The 27,880-nt window shown below is 37.6% G+C and overlaps 3 protein-coding genes and 1 pseudogene across 5 annotated transcripts; 1 reads left to right on the top strand and 3 right to left on the bottom strand.

The window, feature by feature from the left end:
• Nucleotides 1-134: 134 nt before the first annotated feature.
• Nucleotides 135-4,056, top strand: LOC137732522 (kinesin-like protein KIN-10A; annotated as a pseudogene).
• Nucleotides 4,057-5,454: 1,398 nt separating this feature from the next.
• Nucleotides 5,455-7,686, bottom strand: LOC137733043 (CRIB domain-containing protein RIC7-like). Of its 2 annotated transcripts, none has more exons than XM_068472271.1 (5): nt 7,490-7,686; nt 7,088-7,188; nt 6,884-6,959; nt 6,221-6,749; nt 5,455-5,975 (listed from the first exon to the last, which is right to left on the bottom strand). In XM_068472271.1, exons 1-4 carry the CDS (start codon nt 7,545-7,547, stop codon nt 6,265-6,267), a joined length of 720 nt encoding a protein of 239 aa, XP_068328372.1. In that variant the 5' UTR covers nt 7,548-7,686; the 3' UTR covers nt 5,455-5,975; nt 6,221-6,264. The 2 variants fall into 2 exon arrangements, with proteins under 2 accessions (XP_068328372.1, XP_068328373.1); XM_068472272.1 differs by having other exon boundaries at nt 5,455-5,938.
• Nucleotides 7,687-10,066: 2,380 nt separating this feature from the next.
• Nucleotides 10,067-12,539, bottom strand: LOC137731833 (glycolipid transfer protein 1-like). Of its 2 annotated transcripts, none has more exons than XM_068471069.1 (7): nt 12,240-12,539; nt 11,947-12,074; nt 11,707-11,762; nt 11,353-11,483; nt 11,113-11,248; nt 10,748-10,879; nt 10,067-10,296 (listed from the first exon to the last, which is right to left on the bottom strand). In XM_068471069.1, the coding sequence occupies exons 2-7, from the start codon at nt 12,062-12,064 to the stop codon at nt 10,261-10,263; spliced, it is 609 nt and encodes a 202-aa protein (XP_068327170.1). In that variant the 5' UTR covers nt 12,065-12,074; nt 12,240-12,539; the 3' UTR covers nt 10,067-10,260. The 2 variants fall into 2 exon arrangements, with proteins under 2 accessions (XP_068327170.1, XP_068327168.1); XM_068471067.1 differs by having other exon boundaries at nt 11,947-12,079; nt 12,240-12,537.
• Nucleotides 12,540-14,752: 2,213 nt separating this feature from the next.
• Nucleotides 14,753-16,399, bottom strand: LOC137730556 (uncharacterized). Its single transcript, XM_068469538.1, has 2 exons — nt 16,255-16,399; nt 14,753-15,100 (listed from the first exon to the last, which is right to left on the bottom strand). Exons 1-2 carry the CDS (start codon nt 16,396-16,398, stop codon nt 14,876-14,878), a joined length of 369 nt encoding a protein of 122 aa, XP_068325639.1. The 5' UTR covers nt 16,399; the 3' UTR covers nt 14,753-14,875.
• Between the last annotated feature and the right edge of the window lie 11,481 nt (nt 16,400-27,880).

Genomic DNA, 27,880 nt, shown 5'->3' with positions numbered 1-27,880 from the left:
ATAAAATAAATTAAAATAAAAAATAAAAGAAGAAAACTAGACGTTACAAATGACAACGGCTATATTTTTGTTTCAAAGTTTGAGTAGAATTCTGAAAGCCCCTCATTTTCAAATCACATTCCTTTCCAAGACTCTTCCTTTTTCATCTTTCTCTTTCCAGTCTCATCGTCTCTGTAAATCCAGATCAAATCTTGAATTCTTGAACCTTACAAATGGCTCCGACGCCGTCTTCTTCCAAATCAAACCACTCCCACACAACCCAGTTCAAGACTCCGCTATCCAAGCACCGCCTCCAGTTCCCGAAAGTGCACCCATCTCCGAACCCAAACTCCGCCGTAAAAGATCCACCGGCGGAGCACCCGGTCGAAGTTCTAGCCCGAATCCGAGACCACCCAGATCGAAAAGAACAACCCGCATCGGTTCTCCAGATCAATCCTCAGAGGCAGAGTATTCGTGTCCGGGCCGATTTTGGGTACCGGGATTTCACGCTCGATGGGGTTTCGTTATCGGAAGAAGACGATCTGGGGACGTTTTACAGCAAATTTGTCCAGTCAAGGATTGACAGTGTGAAATTGGGAGAAAAATGTACGATCATGATGTACGGCCCAACTGGGTCGGGCAAGAGTCACACCATGTTCGGGTGTTGCAAGCAGCCCGGGATCGTTTACAGGTCGTTGAAAGATATTCTCGGGGATGGGGAAGATGACGGCGGCGCCGCGGTTGGGTCGTATGTGCAGGTCACTGTTTTGGAGATTTACAATGAGGAGATTTATGATTTGTTGCCGAGCAACAGCGGCGGGGGATTCGGGCATGGATGGCCAAAGGGCAATGGCTCCAATTCTAAGGTGATAATTTTAGCTGGGTCTTTCATTTTTTTATCGAGTTCTTGATGATTTATGACTCTTCCATCAAATTTTCTCTCTGTAGAACTGTAAGTTTGGATTTGGAAATGGGTTTTCTGCAAGTTTGAATTTTTAGATTTGTTTGTGTTGGCTCACTGTAAATTTCATTAAATTGGTTGTGTTGGCTTAAATTAGAGAGAACTTGTTATATCACTCTTAAGACTGTCAATTTTTAAGGATAAATTATTGTGAACTCAGTGTAAATTTGGTTAAGCTGCTTGTTGGCTAAAATCAAGGGAAATTGCTCCAGTTCTAAGGTGATTTAATTTGGATTTCAAAATGGATTTTCCGTCGAACTTTGGATTTTTAGCTTTGATTGTGTTGGCTCACTGTAAGTTTGGCCAAGTTGGTTATGTTGGCTTAAATTAGTGATCACTCATGTACAAATCTTACAGGCTGTCCTTGTTTGAAGGTACATAGTTTCGCTGCAATTTTCTGTACTAATGCTTGTGTCTGCAGGTTAGGCTTGAAGTTATGGGGAAGAAGGCAAAGAATGCAACCTACATTTCTGGAAACGAAGCTGGGAAAATTTCAAAAGAGATTCAGAAAGTGGAGAAAAGAAGGATTGTTAAGAGCACCCTTTGCAACGATAGAAGTTCTCGAAGCCATTGCATGGTAGATTCCCTTGAACTTTCAACTATATGGTAATTCTTTCCGAGTATTGTTATGTCACTAGTTGGATGTGACTTGCTTTCTATTTCTGTGCAGATAATCCTTGATGTCCCAACAGTGGGAGGATGCTTGATGCTCGTGGACATGGCTGGATCTGAAAATATTGAGCAAGCTGGCCAAATTGGGTTCGAGGCAAAAATGCAGGTAATTTCTCGGTGGTGGTGCTTAATCTATGCTTCTATTGTTGCAACAATTTCTTTGGCATTGTAACGATTGCTTATTTTTGCTTACATTGAATTCACAGACTGCAAAGATCAACCAGGGAAACATAGCTCTGAAAAGGGTGGTTGAATCCATCGCCAATGGTGATTCTCATGTGCCCTTCAGGGACAGCAAACTGACCATGCTTCTACAGGTAACTTCTATTCACACTGATGCCAGTTACTAAGGTTTATACGGTGCCTTTTAACCTTGTAAGAGTATGTGGATGATGGTTCTTACGTTCTTTTTCTGTACAGGATTCTTTTGAGGACGACAAGACAAAAATCTTAATGGTCCTGTGTGCAAGTCCAGACCCAAAGGAGATACACAAGACAATCTCCACCCTTGAATATGGTGCAAAAGCAAAATGTATTGTCCGCGGACCTCATACACCAATCAAGGACAAAACTGGGACTGAAGATTCATCTGCAGCTATTTTAGGATCAAGGATTGCTGCCATGGATGAATTTATCCTAAAACTGCAAAGGGAGAATAAGCTCAAAGAGAAAGAACGGAATAAAGCACACAAGGAGCTAATGAGTAAAGAAGAAGAGGTTGCTGCATTGAGATCTAAACTTGAGCTTATGGAAGGGAAGGGATCAGGGGCAAAGGAGGAAGAAATCAACTTGAAGGTGAATGAAGTGGCCCAGGCTCTGAAAAATGAGTTGGAAAAGAAGTTGGCAGAATGCCAGAGAATGGCGAATGAGTTTGTTGAACTCGAGAGAAGGAGAATGGAAGAAAGGATATTGCAACAGCAGCAGGAAGTTGAAATGCTGAGGCGGCGGTTGGAGGAAATTGAGCTTGAACTGTGCCGCTCAAGCGATGGAAATGGTAAGGAAAGCGGGTCGAAGGAGCCTGATGGAATGCAGTTTGCCAAAAGGTTGTTAGGAATCTATGCCAGTGATGATGCAGGAGGAATGGTAAAGTCAATGGATTTAGACATGGATGATCAAGAAACGTTTGCTCGGGAGATCAAATATGTAGGAGTGGTACCTGGGGTTGCTTATCCATCTGACAGCAATAATGTAAACACTGCACACATTGATTCTTTTGAGCCAAAATATGCTGACAGGGTATGCCTGAGCACTGTTTTTGAGGAAGAAGAAATGGAAGAAGAGGAAGGAGCTAACAAAAATGTGGAAGCTGAAGAGGTTGAGAAAGAAGTTATAGAGGAAAAGAGAGTATGTATGGTTGATGGATCTAGCTTCAGGAGTAATTATAATGTGGACTCCCTGACATCTTTACCTCAGGATTATCAAGATACACCAACTGTGCTTCGGCAAAGCAGAAATCCAGAGGAAGAAGATAACAATGGAAAACCAGATGATAGGCTTGTCAGAATCCGCAACATATTTACACTCTGTGGAGATTACAGAGAGATCTCTCAGCATATCCCACGTCCAGCACCTACTGTTGCATCAGTTAAATCAGAAAATGAGCAGAAACTGGCAGAACCAGAGACAAACAAAAGCCGAGTGTGTGATGAGACAGCATTGGCCTCCAAGGAAAACTACGACCCTTTAAATGAGGGCACTGACTCGGATACTGCAGAAGTGTATGTGAAATGGGAAGCTTAAAAGAAAATCCAGGGAAGTTCATTACAACACTTAAGGTTGTAAAAGACGCAACCCTTGCTGAGCTCCGAAAGTTGATTGAAATCTATCTTGGTGCAGACAATCAAGCATTCACTTTTGTCATGCTTGGAGTTGGGGTAAGTCTCAAACCTCTTAACATGCTAGGCTACACGGGGTATTTTCTCTTACAATTGTATCCTGATAAATTTCCTATCATCCATAGAATGCAGCATGATAGGTTGCAACTTATGCGGTTCATTAGTATATTTTCTGTTTTCGATAGAATGCTCAAACATAGAATTCTTTAGCCGATTGAGGAACACGAAAAACTCCATCTAACTACTCTGTGGATACTTGATGCGCAGGACCCTAGTGGAGCATCGGTAGCGAAGGAGAAGGAAGCAGCAACTCAGACAACAAAGCTTCCCCTACACAACAATCAATCAAATAGGTACCTGGCCTGCTTGAGACCACTGAAGGGAATGCAAAGCCCAAGTAGGCTTCTCCCATTAAGTCCCCTCCCATTGAAATTGCTGGAAAACAGGCTACCAGTCACTCCGACTTCCTGCTTCTCAGTCCAAGGTGGTGATTGTACGACACCCAAAGTAGCACCAAACTTAGGTTCTACTCCACATGTTACTGTCAGAAGACATTAGTAGTACTCAGACAGTGCAACTTTTGTAATGAAAACGCACAATATATTATATGAATGTGTTTCTTTTGGTACATATTACTGTTCTGATTACATCATTTGACCAAAACTGTCGTGCCTAAGATTACGTGACCACGAAGGCGCCTCTCTCTGACCAAAATTGACCTATACACCGCGACTTGCTAAAACCATAAAACCTATTTTTCAATGAATTAAATTCATGAAAACATCATAAGAATGTACAACGGACAATTAGATGCAACAATTAAGGAGTTGGCACATCTCAACTTCTCTGCCACCTGCTGATCTATCCTATTGCGTCATGGACTCCAGCCAAGGTTCTCTGAAGACCAAGAATCGACACAGGTTGGTTGCCATTCTTGTTCATTGTTGTTGTGGACGGTGGATCCCTCTCAAGTCTCGAGATGGCATCAACGTATTGCTGTATTATTCCACTTTTATAGTGTAATCTAGTTGGTGTGAGTACATGTTTTCTGACAAGTGACAGAAAGAGAAATGAACTCCTTGAATCTTGATGGAATTAAAGACTGTTTGAATGGTGGGATAGAGGATCAAAAGCAACAAACAATTTTGCAGTCAACCAAAAGGCATTTAATTGCAAGCAAAAAATAGATTTGTAGCTTCAACAAGTTATATTTCTAAAGGAGAAATCAAGGAACTGAAGATTAAACATAAAAGTTGATCTAATACTAGAAAGATTATTACCAGACATTGGTGTCACTTGACATTCGGACAGAATCAACCCTTTATGTGATTTTCAATCGAAGAGATGTGATGTCGATTTTTGTGAAAACACCAAGTGGAAAGATGGTTAAATTTGAGGTTAAGGTCTTGTAAACTGTCCGGGATGTCAAGGCAATTGTTGAGAGCTTTATAGAATGCCTTGGATTTCTACGACACTCCACTTTAGAAGTTTTGCCCTTCTGGTTTCAGATATTCATTAAGACGTGGAGTGGGAAAACCATTGCACTTGATGTGGCATGAAAGAGCACTGTCAGAGAGATGAAGGACAAGATATTTTGCAAGGTTAGAGTGCCAGTTCGTGTTCAGAGTACTGTAGTTGCCGGTAAATGCCTTGATGATGAATGCTGTCTTTCAAGTTACAACATTCAGAAAGGCTCCACTCTCCACATGGTTTTGGGTTGGCGAACCAAATTCCCCTATCATTCATCATTCACAAGAAATTCAAGATAGAGTTGAACTTCTGTCAGGTGCTATTCGAATCTTTTCTTTTGGTTTCGATGAAGATGTATAGTGTTTACCATTGAAAGTTGTATATAAAATAATCTCCAACTCATACTATATGTTTTGCAACAGATTTTACTGTTTTTCTTTTCTCATATTTTCAGATTACAAAATTAGATTAGATAAAATCGATCCAGTCAGTTATCAGTCAAGAAATATAGTGTTCAAATAGTAATTCATACGGTCGCATATAAGAAAAACGATCTAATTTGAATGCTTGCACTTTCCGCAACACACAGGCTTTGTGCTGTACTTTTATCATTAATTATAAGAGCATTCTGTTGTTGCTTACAAGGTTTAAGTACTTACATTTGGCTTTGGAGAAAAGGATCTTGTCAAGTTGATCTACAACCGGCAGCGTAAGAATGCCTTGATTCACAAGGAACAAAATTTTGGAAACAATCTGAGTTCTCTAGAACGAATTTTCGTTAGAACGATTAACATTCAGATATATGAAATAATTTATTCTTGATTGTTTCATGAAATATTTTTTTACAAGAGGAGTTTTTGCAAGAAGAGTTGCATAAAAATTATGCATAGCAGCACTCAAAGTCCTTCGGTGAATGAGATGAATGTCCGCCGGAGACTGAATCTGTTTTTGACATAAATTGGGGCATGGATCCCCTCTTTTATTGTGGTGTTTTTGACCTCAATTGCTTCCTCTTGTCAAACTGAATTTTGAGATGGCAGCAGAATAAAATATTTAGGCTGGAGAAGAACCTCTTACGCGAGTTTGGAAACAACATGAACCAAGAGTGAGAGAATCAAACGCCGGGCTGTCGTAGACTCATTCGACTCTCAACTTTGTTTTGACGTATTCTAGACGCAGTAAGAGTGCATAAATTGGAAACCAAACTTCTCAAATCTCACTTGCAGCTTTGCAAGTCACAGCTATCAACATGACAAATGAAAAATAAAAAATGATCAATGAAGTAAGCAAGCAGAAGTCTCACATTTTTGGTTTCGAGGGTTTATGTTAAGACCTCAATTTGTGCATTTAGTTCACGTTATTCCCGCCAGAAAGCCCCTCAGAACTTTTCGCTTCTGCCAAAACGGGGTGCATTGGACTCTCAGTACTCTTGCATGATCCATGCTCCGAACCTTCCAATGAAATATCAGTCATAGAATTCTGGCCTTTTGATCTGTTTGCCCTCCTTGATGACCTCGATGACCCGCCTTCAGATGACCCCTTTTTCCTCCTTTGCTTTGGTATTCCAGGACGGTCTTCTACGGGTGATTCCGATCCAAGATTGTTAGAATTCCGGCTTTTTCTTGAATGACGGCTACTACCTTCTTTAGACTCATAAGATGGAGTATCCATTGCTCCTTCCTTGGAGCGATGGCGCCTAGAATGCTTCTTTGACCCATCAGAGCTCTTCTTGGTTTGGGAACCTTCAGATTCACCTGTGGAATGGCGCCTAGACCTTGGAATGTCATTTTGCTGCACCAATTCTTGGGCAGCAAGGCTTGTTTTATGCATATCTGCAAAAGACAGTGATCAATTTTAATGTCGCGTCAAAATTTTGACATGCTATGTTGTTAGATAGTCAATCTGAATAGGCAAGGCTAATACTATGAGGTGGAAAAGATATGCAGTGTTAGAAAAACTGGCAAACCTTGGGAAGCCAGTTCTTCAACAGTCAATTTCCCTGTGGATGGGACTTCCGGAGAAGCACCTTTGAAATCATTCATCTGCAAGATGAATGTCATATAGTCACAATTTTATGTAAAATGGGAAAAATGTGCATCAAATTAAGAATGATCAACTGGTGTGCTTGGATGTTTAAGATCGAGAGACGGAGAGAGAGAGAGCGACTTACCCAGCTCGGAGTACTTTTTGTAGACGGACCATCCCATCCAATGTGCGCAACATGCTTAACATCTGTGGGAAATCCAATTTGTATGTCATCATCTTTCTCATCTGCAAAATTTGTACAACTTGGTCAATCCCCTTGCCCTTTCTTTTCAATTTCTGGTAAAAGATTATTCATATCACCCTGAAGAAATTAAGCAAAAAAAAAAAAAAAAAAATCCTCCAATATTTTATTTTGCACTGTTAGTTCTCTCTGACGACAGGAACTGCATGCTAATTTCACCAAGAACATCTGTTGAAATGAGACACTGCACAACTATATAACCAAAACTCATGACAAGGACATAATATGACAAGAAACCAAATGAATTTAATTAATGTTCGAAAAATCAATGGAGATTGCACGTACCAAACATTTGTGAAATGTATCTGAGGCCTTTCAAGAGGCCCTTCACCTTGGTTCCCATTTTGTTGGTTCAAGTGCTTCAGGACATGAACTTCCGAAGAAACCTTCAGGCGGAAACTAAGTTGCAAGTGTAGTGCGCACGGACAGCAGCGCTTATTCTGAACTTCAAATGCAAGGAAAGCAACAATGTGTATGACAAGCTCCCTGATCATGAAAACCACAAAAAGGAAAAAAGAATCAATACTACCACAGCAAATTGGAAACTCCACTTCCCAAAGAATATTCATTAGTTGGTAGTTCCTACACTGTTTGCGAAAATTTCCAAATTGATCCCAATTAACGTAGCACAACAATGTCGAATCCCACCTCCCCGTTGATCCAAAAATATGTAACACGAAAGATCCAAAACACAGAAAATATGTAGGGTTTGGTACCTTGAGAAGAAAGGCATTCAGCATGGTACATCAAGGTTTAGCAATGTGAAGCAGACATAATTATAAATGTTGCCAAGCCTACGCAAACAACCCAACTGGGCAAAGAGAGGTCTCATCTCTTCTCCAAAAACCAATTTACAAATTCAGATTTGCAAATGTGGAATGTGGTGCCATGGGGCCTGAACTAATTTTTTCCGTGAGTCGGAAAATCCGAAAGGAATTAGAATTGAAATGAGAGCACAGGTTTTGTTGGATGATCCGGCGGCGATGCAGAGCTCATTTCCGGTGGCAAGTCATCAAAACCTATAGCTCACCGGATTTTCGGGTGCGAAAGTGAGAGAGAAGTAGAAATGGCCAGAACCATAGGCTAAATTTGGGCGAGAGGGGGCTTGTTAACAGTTTTTCAGTGAATGCGCGGCAAAAGCGGTTGGGAAAAACAATTGTGTGGCAGTTGTGGAATTGTACTAGTTGCTCACATCTCATTTATCCTCCTGTTCCTAATTTTTGGAGTATCTTTTAATTCATCCACAACAACTCACTACAATAAATCATATGTATAATAAAAGAATAAAATTTGCAAATTACCATGTCTTCCTAATTTTTTTTTTTTGAACAAACAATATTTATCTACACCGGTAAAAATTCTCTCTTGGTGAGAATCGAACCTAATACTTCTTACTTATAAGTGAAGAGAAATATCACTAGACCGTAATACTAAGTGGCTCCTAATTTATTTATTTTTGGGTACAATTGAAAATTTTGTTTTATGACATGTTTACTTGTAAAGTCATGAATTGGGAAAGTTAAGAATATAGGAGATAATGAATTACAATTGAATTAAGGGTAATGCTAAGGAGACTAAATTTGTAGACAAAATTTACAAACTAAATTATATATCACCAATAAAAATGAGCACGTTTATCAACGCTTAAGGGAGAATCCAATTATCAACTTGCATTTCATTTAGTTTATGAATTTAATCTCTGTAACATTACTTTTGAATCAAATATCTACCTTATTTAATCATGACCGAAAGATGTTAGGAATTTTAATACATTGTGCTCTTTTTCTTTAATCAACAGAGGCCAAAATTTGAGCTTGAGACCCATTCCGGCCCATTGTACTCTCATCCAACATAAATTTTTGTTCGTGCCCTTATGAACTCTATTTGGCGGCTCCAAATTAGGGAAAGAGATCCTTTCCGGGTCTCTTCCTTCAAAGTTCATGGAAGTGATTTGGGTCCTTGAAATATGATACAACGATAAAAAATTATTATAACTTTTAAAAGTTTTAACTAACTTATTTGTTTTTGGTCGTTTAATCAAATTTCAAGAGCTCGGATCACTTGATCCGTGGGCTTTGGAGGAAGAGATCCATAGAGGATCTCTTTCCCCAAATTAGGACATGATCAATTGCCACGTTCGCATACTTAACTAGTTACCTACACTAGTCGTGAGTGAGGATCCTCGCCGGATCCTCCAATCACATTCGTTCATCATACATCGTGCGATCATTTTTTATCAGGTAAAGAATTTCCAATAACTTTTTATTGCACAATGTACGATAAACGGATGTGATTTGAGGATCTGACGGGGATCCTCACTCACTAGTCGTAAAATTTGATTAGTGAGTAGTTGTACATTTTAGGTTAATGACATTGTAGATCACACATACTGACGCGATCAGGAAGCACTCACATCAATAACCACCACCTTCAAACATAAGATTAAAAGATGAATGAAAGAAAATAAATTAGGGTTGTAATACCTCTGATGGAGAAATTTCATCTAGTATAAGTGGATTCTACTCTATTAGGTCTAGTGCACAACGTGATTAATCTAAAGTGTAACATGTCTATACAACCTATAAGAGTACGGAAAGGTTAATACCCTTTCACGAACTAGCTCATGTCTCATTTACGAGCTAGCCCAAATGGTGAGAGAACGTAGGAAGGCGAAGATAAGTCAAGAGTTCGATTCTTTATAGAAAAGAAATCCATATGCTAGGATTTCGGGAAAGGGAACACCACTACCTGCATCATCCATCAGAGGGTTGTTCTTTAGTTTCATCCAATCTCTCATGTCAACCTAAGCATAGAAGAAGAAAGCAGGATAATAACTCAAGGCACGAGTGGGCAACGAGCATATAAAACCACATAACAATCAGATACTGTGTATTAAACATCTACAAGTAAGAATTAACATTAAACATAAAATCAAATATCCAAGTGCAGTGTAGGAAAAAGTTGCATTATTTTTCATGTTTAAAGTTGAAGGATTGGGACATAATACGGACATGATCCATGAGTACAAGCTTCCTCTCATCAGAAAACCTTCTCAATTACGAAGCCTTCAAATCATCCATGCCCACACTAGTCTGTGTAAACAGAGTAAAGTTCGTCAGCATATATTAATATTTTGTGATGGCAAATCAGTTGATAATTTACTGTCTTCCTTTCTCGTTGTTTCTAAATAGAAAATCAACGGAATTGCAACTCAAGGAAATTATGAAACTTCCCTTCCAACTGAAGGATAACATCTCAGAACGTTGAGTTTTGCTAATCTTACAAAACCCGAGTGACTTTTTAGTATGATGAGTTTCAAAGGCAACAGTTTGGGAAATTTTCAAAATGAGCATTTTCCTAACCCAATCTTATGTGGCTAATTGATGGAATAGAGTTTCTTTTTTCCTTCAACTTCTCCATACACATCTATTTGTCATTCTAACCAATTATTGTGGTCAATCTATGGCAAACTTCTCATAACTAAACGACGATGTTATAGAAAAAGGCTCTCACTCAATTCGGCAACAGAATGAAACGTCTTACCAAAAACTTGTGATTCTCTTGAAGAAGAGGCGTAAAGGCATCACAGAATTTCTCTATATCACCCATGACATCGCCGTTGCCTCCTATCACCTCCATGAACTTCTTTCTGTCAGGAGCAAGCTTCATGGCAATCTATAATTATAGTGACTAATAAGTCCAAATTTGAAGAGGAAAATGTTCTCGTTCGCAGGGCCCAAACAAAATAAAAAATTTAGGCAGTAAAACACTTAAAAAGGAAGCACTGAACTTGCAGAACATAATCGTCTTAATACTATTTTAGGTCCAGCAGAAAAACATCAAGGGACTAAAAACAGTATGAAAACTGGTAGTGCACCAAATAATTGAAGGGACATTGGAGACATTACACTGAAAGTTGAACTAGCAATCCATCCATGCCATTTTTTCAGGGTCTTGCCATAGGAATCGGTACAAGCCTCTGACATTGCCCAATCTTGATGCTCCAGTAAGTTCCGGAACAGCTCTACCAAGAAATCCATTGCTCTGAAAACGAACAAGAATAGTATCATGCATATGAGGTATCACATTTCAACAAAGTGCAAAATCATAAAAGCAAAAAAGCAAACGTTAATGATCTTGTCGATTACCTTGTCAACCAAAGAAGACCATTGGTGCAGCTGGATGACGCTTTTGCTGTTTTCGCTTCAATCTCAACTTGTACCAAACTGTACAAGAGGTTGAATGCGGCAGGATTGGATTCATATTTAGATTCCAATCTCTATACAAACAAAAATTTGTTGAGAGCGAAATTACAAATGGGCACTCAAAATCGATCAACTAAAAGATGGTCTACTTGTTAACATACATAAAACCCAAGGGATGTCGTTTGTATCGGAATGATGCATGAAAAATAGATCATTCAAGTTAATCAACATAAAGCATAATTCTACTAAACTCACAGCGCACCAATGGTGAAAATACAAGTAAAAGAACATTCTTACCGTTATGTTACCCCCGATGTCTGATTTAACAAGGGTCATAGCAGCTCCAAACTTATCTAGCATCAGAATTTGGAATTGCAATTCATAAGCAGATAAGATCAAGCCCAGAACAAAATAACCAATCTCAAATTATAAAATTTTAACAAATGGGTAGCTGGCATTATGCTTAAAAACCATGTACCAACAACAATCGTCCGGTTCAATTTCTAGGATCAGAGCAAAAGAGGGGGAGAAATGAACCTATAACAGGTAAAATCTGCTTGCAGACATCCAAGAAAGGCTTGGTCAGAATCTCTCCTTGTTCGGACTTGACAGTCTTGAATCCTTCCAAAGCGGGAGCAAATACAGTGCCCTCCATCTTCTTCCCACTTCACTGCGCAATTCATATCACCATTCAAATTCACAACACAACAAGAGGTAAAATTTACAAGCAAAGCTCAAATCTTTCAGTCACAAATAGCTTAATCGAAGCAAGATCCAGACGAACAATAAATGGGTAACTGAGATAGAGTGAGAGGAAGATCGGAGCTTACATGGAAGTTGCTGGTACGGTTCGATCTGAGTGAGGCTGCAGAAATGGAGAGGATCAAAATCGAAAATCAAAATGTGGTTTGCGTTGGATTCGATTATTCCTGAAATGGGAAAACTATGGGTGGAGAAATTGCAATGGGAGAATCGGATTCTTGTTCTGAGATTTGAATTGCTTTGGAAAGTGAATGTTTAAAAGAAGTGAAAGGGATTTGACAAATTGAGTGTTTGGGGGACTATCCGCGCACCAAATACGAATCCGCAGCGTCCGGGATCCGAAGACGTGTTGGATTGGCGAAAGGGGTAACCGCCAGCCGGCTGAAGCGGGTTCGTGGCCGTTATAATTTTTTTATTTTTTTTCTTTCTAATATGTTACTTTTTGTTATAAATAGACAAAAGTTAAAGAGATAACATTTCTAAGGATATGAGCGAAGTAGGTGCAAAATATCACATTATGACTTTAGTAGCTATAACACAAAAAAGTATGCAAGATAAAGAGAGGGAAGGATACTGATATTATTTCTCTTGCTTTATTTCGCAGTGCATTTGATAATAGACGGAATACTCTATTTATAGAGCGACTCTCGTACCTACAACCATCAAAATACAATGATGATACTTAATACACAATCTCTGGGTACATGTGTGAGGGACTAATTACATCATATGCATTTACTTAATACACTAGTCTTTTGTCACACACGAGGGACTAAATGCAGCATATGCATTTACTTAATACACTAGTCTATTGTCACATGCTCATGTGCATGGTAATTTGCTCTTTCATATTTTATTCTCTACCTAGCAAGCAAGCAGAAAACAAAGGCTGACGCATCTAGAGAAAGGATCACATTCCTAAATTTTGAATTGTTCTAGAAGCATCGGGGCCATATTGAGTCGTACGAGCGTTCTCGGGATGGAAAGGCTAAAATAGAGGAGGAACACAACAAGGGCTTTGAGGATTCTTGTCGACTAGCAAAGGGAAATGAACCGCGTCAACCATAATGGAATTATTTGACATTTTATTGTTGTGCAATGTATTAGCCAAGTATTTTATGATAATAAACATGCGTACTATGTATCCTTGTTATATGCACATAACATGCACATACCATGCACATTAAATGCACATAATATGCATAATATCATATGCACATAATATGCCATAGGCACAAGACATGCACACCTTATGTACGCAACCTATACAACATATGCACGTCGTATGCACACATTGGGAAAATTTTAACATTTTTTGTGATATGTTAAAATGGTTTTAATAGGGACTAAATTTGTTTCTTTTCCTTTACTTTTCTTCAAATTTAGTTGTCATGTAATTTTTGTTAGTAAATGGAAAAGGGAGAAGTTTTTTTGTTATCATTATTGCTTTCTTAAATGAAAAGATGCACAACACAAAGCATGAACAAAGCATGCTTAAGTCTCCAAAACCCGATGTCATAGGTTCGAATCGTATAAGATGTGATTATGTGTCCTTGTTCACTACATTACGTCAAAATTAGACTAGAATAATTGAGCACAAACCCAAATTTAACCTCCTTTATGCATCTCGTATGCATACAGTGTATAGTTTTCTGGAAAAATTGAAGCCAAAGCTAAGAAATATTTGACCCCAATCATAGAACGCATGAACTCACAAAATGCAGGTAAAGCCAAGAAACCCAGTAGCCATAAAACATATGAACCCAGAAATTAACACTCATAAATATTGCACTTTGAAATCAAAACCCATAAACAAACCTTTAAAAAATTAAAAACATTATTCCCTAGATATCGTAAAGAAACTGACATCACTTGTACTGGGCTTTGACTCATGTTGATTCATCCAATCCCACCTGCGACCTTCATGAGATCTTTGGTGGATGAATTATTATCCATTACACACCAAACTTTTGGGATTGTGAGTTGGGAATTGTATTGCGACCTAAAAGTTAGATGCGATATGAATCTTGGGTCACCAATTCGAAAATAGAGGAGAGAGAGGACTGGTGAAAAGATGGCCATCGGTGAGAGAGAAATGGTTGCTGCAAGTGAGGTGGGTTGTTAAAGGGTGAGTGCATCGTTAGGGTTCTTCGCCAGAGAGAGAGAGTAGAGAGAGAGAGAGAGAGAGAGAAATTAGAAAATGGGAGGAAATAATCCATTTATATACGAGGGCAATTAGGTCATTTCAAGGTGTAGAAGAATCCTATTTCTGTCCAGCGAATGTGCATGGCGTGTCCATATTAAAAAAACCCTATTTTTGTCCCAAGATTAAGAAAATGTCCCATTTTGTGGTATTTCCCAAAAATTATTGACATACATGTTTTTCTTTCAACAATGAGAGAATAAAATGGTATCAAGCTCGTCATGCATAAAATTTGAATTTTTGACCTCTAACGTACAAGTAAAATAAATATCGCTCAATCGTAATACTAAGTGTCAGTATTGACAAACTTGTTGAATTATACATGATATCCATCAGCCAATCAGAAAATAAGGAGAAATTAAATTAATTAGACATTCCACTCTAAATTGATTTAAACATTTTATTGAAAATTCTTAAGTTTCAAAGCTCATCATCTTAATATAAAAACAAAGTTGAGAAATACAGAAATTATCATGTGTTCTAATAATTAAGGTAATTAATTTAGAAGAATTTGGGAGGGTATTTGATGGCATTCTTGACAATCTTTTTGGAGGCAGCATCAGCAAGATCAATGCCGCATATATCCGCCAACCTTATGAGGTAAAGAAGCACATCCGAAAGCTCTTCTCCCAGATGCTCTTTATCTGATTCCTTCCAATTTGGCAACCCTCTGTCCACCTCTCCCCTCCACTGGAAGATTTCTGATAGTTCTCCTACCTCTCCCACCTACACATGCAGCATCTATCGTGTATATTATAGCAACCATGAAAATTATTTATTTGTTTTCATATTCCATTTCTATATATTTTCAACCACTCATGGATGAATGGCTTAAATTCTCTTTTTGCAATCATAGTTTTCTAAAAATGTACACTAGGTAAAAAAAAAGAAGTTAAATGAAAGCTTTCCACATATTAGGGTATGAAATTTGCAACACCCAATATGCCGCCTTAGCCTACACCCCCTCGGTCTTGTATGGATATGCAGGAAGGGGTCCTGATGTGAGTCAAAGAGAGTGTTACAGCCACTACACGTTGTTAGTTGTCCCCAGTGCGTGCCAGCTTCCCTAATCAGAAGTCATCCAAATCTTTCTGAAGGAAGTGTTCAAATGGTGAAAGTTGAAAGATAAACTTTAAAAAGTACGATCTGTCTGTGGTATCCCACCTCAAAAGTTTGCAAAAGAGTATTGCATGCATTATGCATGCAAAATTGGAGTAGGGAAACCCAATTTATATTTCAGAAACTGCTAACCCCTCTCATATTTGAATGAATAAGGTTTACTGGCGTTGGCCATTCATGAAAGATAGCTTATGTTAAAAAAAATAACAGATATAAATTAGGGCAGTTGACCAGAGCATGTCCATTTAAACCCTAGTTTGAATTCTCATTCCTGTAAATTAAATAGTTTATAATTATCAAATAAAGAAACACCAACAAATCAATGAAATGGACAGGTCATGCACGTGTTTAGGAAATATATGTTTGCATCTACAAAGAGATGTATGTATGTATGTATGTATGTGGCAAAGGAACAACATCTTCCAACATGTATGTACGTATATGTATATATACTTATATTCTTCAATCTGTGAACTTGAACCACACAATAAAAAAATAATCATCATAATTAATATAATCGAAACTCACAATACGAAAATATAAGCATCTTATGTCCTCAAACCATTTTCCAAGAGCAAAGAAGATTGCATGACCCAAGCGTAAAAACAAATGACAGAGAAAAGTAACACAGAAATGCGTGGTTAGGCAGAGAGAGACCAATGAACTTGTTAGACATGCATCATACATAGAAACATATGCAGTGTCATGGTTACCAAAACAAATGATGATCATAGAATTGTAATGGGAAAAGATTTAATTACCATAGCCAGGAGTAGGTTTCTGGGACTGTGGTATTTCTCCCAATCTCTAGCCTTGGCAAATTCCTCAAGCTTCTTAGAGAGGTCCTTGAGACTGATATTCTCTCTTTCTTCTTCTGCTGCATTAATCTCTTCTCCTTCTCCCATTTTTCACTCTCTCTTGGGTTTTTTTTTGGCAGAAGAGAGGGACTTTTTATAGCTTAAAAAAGGATGAAGGTGCAAATTTTATTTTTCTCTCTTTTTAAGGAATAAGTATCTTGTATGCTAAAAAATCAAAAAATAAAAATAAAAATAAAATAAATAAATAAATAAAAGAAGGAAAAGGATAAAAAGTCTAAAAATGCCGGCCCCCAGTCGTCCTCATGTTTATACAAGAGATTCTTCACTGTCCCTCCACTGTGCAAAATGGCCAACTTCAATGCATATAATTAGTAGAGAATATTCCATAATTACTTACCATGGATGTCATGCATGTTTGATCAGCAACCATTACGAATGTTATTAGGGCCGACCCTAAGAATTTTGGGGCTATAGGCGAGCCGTCGAAGTGGGGTCCTAAAGTTTTTTGACCTACGGTTCTTTGTACATTGATATGTATAAAAAAAATTCGCTAAATAGATAAAATATTCTATTTCTACATCAAATATCGTTAAAAGTTAACATCAAAAGAATTATGATATTCCCTACTTTTTTTGTATTTTCATGTTATTTACAAGATATATAAAATTTTTGCGGCCCCCCCCGAAGTGGGAGCCCTAGACAGGCGCCTACATGGACTACCCTCAGAATCGACCCTGGATGTTATGGCCGGTCCAGATTGTATGTACTTACGTGATGGTCATTCATTTAGTGATCCAACCACTAGTTGGATTTAGGTAGCTCATAAGGGATTTATTTCCCTTAATTCAAAATGCAGCAATTTTTTTTTTTTTTTAGTGCATCGATATTTTTCCACTAAGGGGAGGAGGAGTCACTAGTAGAAAAAAAGCTTGTGCGACGAAGAAGATTTTGTCGCATAAGTGTAACTTGCACCACGGAAACACACTTAGGTTGCACAAACATCGGAAGAATTCAAAAAAAGAAAAAAAGAAGAACTTTGCGTGACGAACAATTTCGTCGCGCAAAAGGACTTCACGTGACGACTACTAGTGTTCGTTGCACAAGAAAAGGCGGGTAAATAAAATTTGGCACAAAAAGTTTAATAGATGAGTTTTTCTACATATTCGTCTGGCAAAGTGTTGCTGAAAACGGTCAGCCGCACATTAAACACTCCCATTTATAGTGCACATTTAAAAACACACTTTGCGCGACCAAGGATTCGTCGCACAAAGTTTGTCAGGTTTTACATAAACACTGTTTCAAAACCCTATTTTGAAAAGGTTTTGTTTCAAACGATGGCCGATTTGGTTTTAGATTCAACGAAAAGTTGGGAAGGAGAAGGCTTTCGTGAAGGGAAAGGTAAAAAAAAAAAAAATTGTTGAATTAATTGTTTTACATTTGATATGGTTGAAATTATTGTTTTAATAGGCTATTACATTTTAAATTTTTGTGGTAGGAAAAAAAATGAGGAAAGTTGTATTGACAATAGAGAGGTATCGATGTAAGCGTTTGCCCTCGTTTGATGAAAAAAGTTTAGCTGAAGCGTCCACCAAACTTAGGTTCGATATAGGGGTATTGGTGCGGAAGCAATGTTCTACCAAGTTTAAATCTTGGAAAATGGTGCTTGTGTACTTGAAGAGAACTCCATGATGCATGAGTTATCGGTAAGTTTTATTAAAGAATGTGTAATTGTTTTTGTTTAAAAATAATATTTTTGTGATAACTAATTTAATTTTATTGCCATTATAGGTTGTTTGGGATGCTGATGAAACCGATGAGAAGCAACAAAAGTATGTGGACGACCCTTTTAAGATGCAGTTTCGGCAATGGAAGTTTGATGTACAGCGAGCTGCTGCTTCTGATACCCCTGATGAACCAGAGGAAGAGTGAACTTAATTTGGTTTTTTTTTCTTTTTTTATTTATGAAATAATATTTATTTGAACGTTATGTTGGACTTTTTTTATTTTTTTTATTTTTTATTTTTAAAATGTATGTTACATGTACGGCTTAAAGTTTACATTAGTTGTAATATATATTTTTGTTAATAAATTAGTTTCAATAAATATTTTGGTAATATATAATTTGGTTTGATAATTTTAATTGGATAAAAAAAATTTACATTAGTTAGAAAGAAAACGGAAAAAGAGAAAAAGAAAAAAAATAATGCAACTTGCGCGATGAATATAGTGTTCGTCGCACAAAAGTTTACATTATTAAATTATAAAGAAAACAAAAAAGAGAATTGTGCAAAAAAAAAAAAAAAAAAAAAAAAATATGACACTTGCGCGACGAAGTTAGAATTTGTTGCGTAAGAAGTTATATTTCGTAGTGCAAAAATAACTTGCATGACGAATTCTAACTTCGTCAGGCAAAGTGATTCTTCCAAAAGTAATCTTTATAACATGACTATAGCTGCAGAGGCAGAAAACTGCAGATTTCGCCTTTGCACCTTATTTCCCTTCGTTTTTCTTCAATTTGAGATCTGTCGTTCCCATTTTCTCTCAATTTCTTCCTCCAATACTTCGTCCATCTAAATCTCTATCTTCTCTAGGTTGATCGAGCTATTTTGGTGTGTTTGGTAAGGGTTTTTTTTTATATTTTCATTTAAAAGTATCAATGTCAATTCATACTAACACCATAAAAATAGTTGTGTACATGGATATTGTGTGTGACTAGCGCTCGGTGGATAACGATTTCGAGGGTATTTTCTTTGTTTTATTTTTCAAAAATATAAATTAGTTAAATTATATTGAAATTATGTTGTTATGTTTATATTAAGTTGTTAAATTATATTTATTACAATTTTTTTTTATTTATGTTATAATTATGTACAATGTTGAATTGTACATGTACAAATTTGTACATGACGTACAAATTTGTGTTGTGATGTAAAGAGTTAATTGTAATTAACTTCGTATTTGTTTTTGTTTTTTTTTTAAGTAAAACTTAGTTTCCTGTTTGAGGATTAGTTGGATGCCGTGCATGGATGTGAAAGCTTGATTGCGGTCCAATTGATTCTTGAATTGTCCCATCATTTGGACAGTTTGGGAATGCAAAGTTATGACGTGTAGTTTATGGTTGAAGGATTAGGTTTCGGTCGTGGGGATTTTGGTGTCATCTATGTACGTTCTTCGGGTGGCACATAGGTATTTCATATCTATGTTGTGCACTTGAAGAACTGTACAAAGATGCTGCCGAAATTTCTACACGTCGAAATCTAATATGAACTAGTCGTAAATTACGTGACATAATTTTGCATTCCCAAATAGGATAGGGCCTTTATCGGAGGCATAAGGTGACAAGATTATGTTGAAGTTGTTGTGATTGTTGTACTGTTATTGTGGTTGCAGGAATGATGGACAGAACGTGGATGCAGAACCTAAACAGATGTGCCAACGAATATTTGAATAGAGTTGAGGATTTAATTGACTTTGCACATACACACAACCAGGGTGCAACTAGAATCTGGTGTCCTTGTAGGAGGTGTAACAACAAGTTAAGGGAAACTATTGAAAATGTTCGATTCATTTAGTAAGGAATGGAATGGTAGAGACCTATAATATCTGGAACCATCACGGGGAACAATTGGGTAATGCTTCGTCTTCAAACGTGAGAAGAATGGGCAATGTTGAACCTAATATTGATCCTAATGAACAAGTCATGGAAATCTTAAATGACGTTTTTCCATTTACGTCAACAAATACCAATAAGGAAGTGGAAGATGACGTGCCTACACCAATGGATAGTGGAGAATTCGAACAATATGAAAAACTATTAAAAAATGCCAACCAAGAGTTATACTCGGGGTGTGAGGGATTTTTGATTTTCACAGTTATTATGGAACTAATGCACGAGAAAATAAAGTATCGTATGTCGAACCAGTGTTTTGATTACGTTTTGGGGGTTTTCAAGAGAATGCTACCAAAGGACAATTGTTTGCCGAAAGACTATAGAAAAGCCCAAAAGGTGTTGAATGGTCTGGGATTGGGTTATGAAAAAATTCACGCTTGCAAAAATAATTGTGTATTGTTCTATAAGGAGAATAAAACGTTGGATAAATGCCTTGTATGCAATGAGTCGAGGTTGAAAATGACATCTCGGAATAGATCGACGAAGATCCCCACAAAAAGTCATGCATTATTTGCCTTTGAAGCCTACGTTGCAGCGATTGTATATGTCAACGCATACTGCAACCAACATGAAATGGCATAAGGAAAAACGGGTAGATAATGATGTCCAGAGGCATCATGCAGATGGGGAGGCATGGAAAGAGTTTTATCGAACGTTCCTTGATTTTGCTACTGATCCTCAGAACGATAGATTGGGACTTGCCATTGACCGATTCAATCCGTTCGGGGTTTTAAACCAACACCACAGTACTTGGCCGATTTTCGTGTAATTTGCCGCCATGTAAATGTCTGAAAAAAGAATATATGATGATGATTCTATTGATAGCTGAGGATCTTGGTAGGTTAATTGATGTATACTGACGGTCGTTGGTGGATGAGCGAAAGGATTTATGGACACACGGTGTGCGCACATACGATAAGTGTACTAGCAAGATGTTCACTTTGCAGGTAGCAGTGATGTGGACTGTGAACAATTTCCCACATATGCAATGGTTTATGGGTGGAGCACTAGGGGTTATATGGCATGCCCTGTATGCGAGGAAGACATAACATCTAGTTGGCACACCGGAAAAGTTTGTTACCTTGGTTATTAGAGATGGTTGTCATAGGACCACGAGTGGCGAGAGAAGGATAAAGAGTTCGACGGAAAAAAAGAGCCTCGCCTTAGACCTAGAGAATGGTCCAGTGATAAGATTTTGGAATAGCTTAACCATTTGGATCTTGCTTCGTTCGGGAAAAATGTCAGTAGGACTATACTTTCTACACATATGAACTAAGTCTATGTTTTTTGAGCTCCCATATTGGTCGAAACTAAAATTGAGACACAACCTCGATGTTATGTATGTTGAGAAAAATGTATTTGACACATTGGTTGGCACAATTCTAAATATCAAGGGCAAGACAATGGACACGATCAAAGATAGTCTTGATTGGAACGAATGGGAATACGATAGGGTTTATGGGTGAATAGGGACAGTGCTAAAGGCAGAAGGGATCTGGTCTTTTTTTCCATGAAACCAAATGACAAAAAAGTAATTTTAAAGTTTTTATCGTCTGTAAAGTTTCTCGATGGGAATGCTTCAAATATCACACGTTGCGTGAATGCTGACGGGGGTAAATTAGCTGGACTAAAGAGTCATGACTGCCATGTGGTTTTGCAACGCTTACTTCCTGTTGGTATTCGACATCTCTTGCTAGCCGATGTAGTGAAACCAATCATGTTGTCCAGTATTTTTTCACAATTGACGTCAAGATCGTTGTGAAAGACAGACATTAATCAGTTGTGCCATGACATTGTGCAAGTTCTATGCAAGTTTAAGATGATATTTCCTCCAGCTTTCTTCACAAGTATGATCCACGTGATGGTTCACTTTCCGGAGGAGGCATTGCTTGCTGGACCAGTTAACTTTCAATGGTATATAATCCTCGTCATTTTTATTAATCAATACCTTACGATTAGTAAAATTTGTATCGTATCGTTTTATTTTGTCAGGCTTCTCGGAGACTTGAAGAAAAGTGTATGAAAAAAAGCAAAGCCTGAAGGATCAATTATACAAGCTTGGGTGACATATGAGACGCTTACATTTTGTGGAATGTATTTAAAGGATGTAGAGACAACTTTCAATCGTCCGCCTCGCAATAATGATGAGGGTGTGAGAAAGGAGAAACTTTCAGTTTTTGCCCAAATCGCTCAACCATTTGGAGATCCAATATGAGGTGAGTCGTTTTCCAAAAAACACATAGAGGTAGCACATTGGTTTGTACTCAATAATTGTGACGAGACACAATCATACCTAGACAAGTGTGAAGATATGATGAAGCAGGCACATCCTTCACATTTGTATGCCAAGAAACACCGTGAATTGTTTTTGCGGTGGTTTCTCGAATATGTAAGTTTGAAGTGTTTTGTATTGGACATATATATTGTACCAATTATTTTGCTGGAACTAACAAATTTAAGTGTTTGTGTAATATTAGGTGAATCAATTGAAAGCATCAAATTCCCCAACATACAATGAAGAGTTATATAACTTGGCGTTTAGACTGATTCGCGTTGAATTGTTCTTGGGTTGCCATGTTAATGACATCAAGTTTTTAGGGGTTGCACGAGATGACAAGTTGTGTATGCAAAACAGCGGTGTTCGTGTCCCAAGTGGAGGTGAAAGTACAGACATTGAATTCTATGGCAAACTAACAAGTGCTGTGCAATTGCTTTACAAAGACCGATGCCAAGTGATCCTATTTAAGTGTCGATGGTTTGATACAAACCCAAATAGGCAGGGAAGTGTTAAAAGAGATCATGGATTACTATCAATGAACACTACCAAAACTTGGTATGATGACGACCCTAACATCTTATCAAACATGGCAAAACAAATTTTGTATCTAGATGACCCTAAAGCTGGGAGGGGTTGGAAAGTTGTTCAGAAGATGGATTATAGGAATGTGTATGCTATATCGGAACAAGACCATACTGACGACAACATCGACAATTTCGTTAACCAACGTCTAGAATCTTCGTTAGAAATTGGTGCGGAAACACTCCGAGATACTAATTTTATCTAAGAACCATTTCCGATAGAAGAAGTATTTTCAATTGAAATACCGATTCAATCAATCGCAATCGACCACGGTAATCTACCGTGATACGATGGTCCAGTGCGCACAAATGATGATGGTGACGTACCTATCGATGATGAGGAATGGGACACTAAAATTGATGGTAGCGACGAAAGTGAAAGTTATTATAGTTCGGATGAAGATTAATGCAATTTATTTGCAATTTTTGTTGTAAAACACATTAAATGGTTAATGCATCATTTTATTTTATATGTGAATTACTTTGTAAATAAATTTGTTTTATTAGTATTTTATAATAAATTTTAATCAAAATTCTACAAAAAAAAAAAAAAAAAAACCATTTTTAAACATAATTGCGCGCCGCACAACACTTTTTTGTCACACAAGCGTTTTAATTTTACACGGGTAGATTTAATTTTTAGACACTTGTGCGACGAATACCTAAATTTTGTCTCACAAAGGATATTTATGTGACGAAATATTTGCGTGATGAAATCTAGGTATTCTTTGCGCAAGTGTTTAAAAATTAAGGCGCTTTTTTTTTTTTCGCGGAAAGTTTAAAAAACATCGCGACGAAGTTTTTAACCTTGCACGACGAAGCCTTCGTCACGTAAGCTTCTAAGTATTTATTCCCATGTATTGGCTTCCCTCCCTCACTTCTCTCTTATTCCTTTTTTTTTTTTCCCGATACCCTCTCTATCCTTCTTCTTTCTCTCCCGATGCGATTGCAGCCCCTCTCTCACCCTTAGTTCTTCTTCCCCGACACCCTATTTCACCCTCAAACCCTTTCACTACCACTCTCCGTCACTCACCTCATCTCCCCGTCCCTCTCTGTCACTCACCTCGTCTCTCCGTCCGTCTCTTCGGCCGTTGCGTCTTCATCTCCAAGAGGTAATTTCCTCTTAATTTTTTTTTCAATTTTCTTTATTTATCATGTTAATTAGGGTTTATAGATTAAGGAGTTTTTATTTATTTTTTATTTATTATTATAATTTTTTTATTTTTCAAATTGGGAGTTAGAATTAGGGCAGTGGGGTTAGATTTAGGGTTCGTAAATTGGGGATTACATTTAGGTTCTTAAATTAGAGTTTTTAGGGTTCTTAATTGGGGTTAGATTTAGGTCTTGAATTAGGGGAACGATTTTGGGTAGTGAGGTTAGATTAGGTTTTCTTAAATTCGGGGTTAGATTTAGGGTGCTTCACTGGGGGTTAGATTAGGGTTCTTACATTAGGGGTTAGAATTAGGACAATGGGTTGCAATTAGGGTCCTTAAATGAGGGGTTAGAATTAGGTTTCATAAATTTGGGGTTTTTTAATTTTAAGCTAGGGGTTAGAATTAGGGCAGTGGGGTTAGTTGAATTTAAATTAGGGGTTACAATTAGGGTTCTTAAATTAAGGGTTCTTAAATTACTGGTATCTGAATTGAAAGCATGGGTCAGTGTTTGTGCATATTTAATTGTTGTTATAATGCTACGTAGTCATGTTCAACATGTGGTCGACTTTTCTTTCTTAACAATGAAAAAATGTCTGATTGGATTAGGGTTCTTAAATTAGGGGTTAGCATTAGGGTTCTTAAATTTGGGAATTTTCTTTTTATTTTAAGTTAGGGGTTAGAATTAGGGCAATGGGGTTAAGTTTAGGGTGCTTAATTTATTTTTGGGGGGGGGGGGGGGGTGGTTAGATTTAAGGTTCTTAAGTTAGCGGTTAGTTTATTTTAAATTAGGGGTTACAATTATGGTTCTTAAATTTGGGGTTAGAATTAGGGTAGTGGGTTAGAATTAGAATTCTTCAATTAGGGGTTAGAATAAGGGTTCTTAAATTTGGGGTTTTTTAATTTTAAGTAAAGGGTTAGAATTAGGGTTGTGGGGTTAGATTCAGGGTACTTAGTTTACGGGGTTAGATTTAGGGTTCTTACGTTAGGGGTTAGTTGATTTTGAATTAGGAGTTAGAAATAGGGTTTTTAAATTTGGGTTTAGAATTAGGATAGTGAGTTAGATTTAGGGTTGTAATGGTTTATTCGTTTTAAATTTAAGTAGAAATTATTATGCATGTATTCGATAATTTTTATCTTTGTAATCTAACAAATTTATTTCCAATTTTGTAGGTGTCACAGCTCATTAGAAGCCGGAAGGCGATGATGACTTCACCTTGTCCGACAACTACACCTCGTCCAACAACTACACCTACTAATGGATCATAGGCCGATGAATCTGATTGACCTAGTTGGTCCTCCAGTCCTATAGGCGCCGGCATCTTCGACTTCTTCGGTGGCGCTACCTATTAGCGCCCGAAGTGCTCACTGGCACCCCTGCACTCCAAGGTAGATGTCGCCATCGGGATCCATAACCGATGCCTCGAGTCCACAGCCAAGTATATTATCCTAATTTACTCCCTCATTCCCATGTTAACTTAGTTTTGTTATTTTAGGTTCAATTTGTTAAATTATGTCATTTAAGGATTAAAAAGTTATTATATATATTGTTTATTGTTGTCATCGTTCCAAACCCATTATTAAACAATTGTGATCATTTTGTAGGATAAATATATTGTTTATGTTATTTTAGGGTTTTGGGAAATGTTTTAATTATAGGGAGGTTCTGTCGAAATTTTGGTGGAATTTGTTCTTAGTTTTAGGTTAACGTTAATTTTTCATTTCTTTGCAGCCAAGAAAAACACCCAGATACCTTGTCAGCAATTGAAGACGGCGAAGGTCACCTAGGTGACCAATGATCATATCACAATCGGATACGATGAGCGACATTGGTCCACAACATTGGGCATGTCGTGCGGACCTTTGCTCTATGCGGTGGAAGTCTTGGAAGGCGATGCCGGAGGAGGTGAAGAACACGGTGTGCAATCATTTGTCGGTAAGTATCGTCGCCTTTTTAATGCTTTTCATGTAAAATTTATATATTTATATTTATTAATGTCTTTTATTACTAATACTTTCATAATATTTGTTAAATTGCAGGCAAACTACAATTTCGATAACATCAACAAGGACATGTTGGCGTACCTCAATCGGCTCTTCTCCAAACATTACAAGCAGTGGAAGAGTGACCTGCACCAATATTTCGAGATGTTTGATGATCCGCAGGTCGCTCTCGAGAAGGGCTGCCCGAAGGAGTTCGAGGACTGAAAGATAGTTGGGTTTAGCTCTGCGGTCATTTTCAGGAGTCGAGCTATGTGGTGCGTTTTTAAATATGACTTATTTCATTTTACTTTTTAAAATTTTTACTAATGTTTATTACTTTTTTTTTTATTTTCTTTAAATATTACAACTAATACGTTTATTTTGTGTATAACAGAAGAATGTGAAGGTGAACAAGATCAATCGGGAGAAGAAGACTTTTCTCCACCATTCGGGTTCGAGGCATTTCCCATATAGGATGGAGGTATGGCGGAAGTTATATATTAAAGCTTTCATTTCCAATTTTAAAATGTCGCTAATAATTATTATTTTTGTTTGTTTCTGTACTAACATATTCCTTATCTTTTTCTATTTCAGGGGGGTTCAAAATTCCCGAAGATCGACGTCTTTGCTGACGTTTATGTTCAGACCGAGGATGAGTTGAATGAGTCCTTTCATGTAATTAATTTCTTATGCATTAAAGATTTATACTAATTATTTCAAATTGTTTGGTATTAATATTTCACGTTTTATTTCATAGGTGACTATGGTGGAGAAGGGTCAGTCGGTCATTCAGGAGTCCGCCTCCCAGCTTCCCCCGGACACGCTAATAGAGTCTGTGGATCCCCTTGAGGATGCGGTATTTCACATTCTTACGAAGACATTGGACCAAACTTTCGATCGGAGGCCAATGACATATTGTCGGGGGATGGGAAATGCCAGGCGGCGGGATAGTGAAGCCTCTTCATCCTCGCAGTCAAAGGGTGAGGTTAAGGCTTTGATGCAGGAAGTCATTGGCCTGAGGATTGAGCTTGCATCGTACAAGACTCAAATGTCATTGATTGTACAGGCCCTCAGTTCTTTTAGGATCTGTCTCCCTGATTTTTTTGCACCACTCTCGTCAAAGCCCCTCCACCCCGAGCATACACAGCAACCAGACCCGTCGACCTCTGACCCCATCCCCAACCCCACCCCTTTCCAGTAACAAGATTACCAAGCACCTTCAAACAACTTGCCCATAGATTATGCCTCATTTTTCGTACTTTTTTTCCCGCTTTCTTTTTAAACTTTGTATTTGTACGCACATTTTTATTTTTATTATAAATAAATTGTTTTTCTATTCATTAATTTGTTTGTTTTTTTTGTTGTCAATTGTATGAAATATATTTTTTAATGACATTCTATTTATTAAATTCTATTTTATTTATTAAAAATTACACTTGTGCGACGAAGATATGTCGTTGTGCAAAACCACGTGCGTCTTATATGTTTCGTCATGCAAACATTTTTGAGACGAACCATAGACGTCCCCATAAGTTTCTTGTCACAAAGCACACTTGTACCCTCTTATATCGTGCGACGAAAACCTTTGTCTGTGGACCTTTCTTGCGACGAGTAGTAAAATGTTGCGCAATCGTTTTGCTGTGTGACGAAACTGCACTCTTCGTCACGACCTTTGTGTGACAAATTTTGCGCCACGATTTTTGCGTTGCCATAGGTTTTGTGCGACCTGGAAATGCTTTGCGTGACACATACTCCCTCATCGTGCAAAGTGTTTAATGTAGTAGTGAGTTTGGCTAAGCCACACAATAGACAATCTAATTTGGTATCGAATTCGCTATCCACGAGATTCGAACCTAAGACCTCTCACTTTCAAATGAAGAGAAATACCACCAGACCGTATTATTGA

Source organism: Pyrus communis, chromosome 4 (assembly GCF_963583255.1).
Source record: "Pyrus communis chromosome 4, drPyrComm1.1, whole genome shotgun sequence".
Taxonomy (NCBI): Eukaryota; Viridiplantae; Streptophyta; class Magnoliopsida; order Rosales; family Rosaceae; genus Pyrus; species Pyrus communis.
Note: the sequence above shows the minus strand (reverse complement) of the source record. Positions and strands in the feature narration are given on the sequence as shown.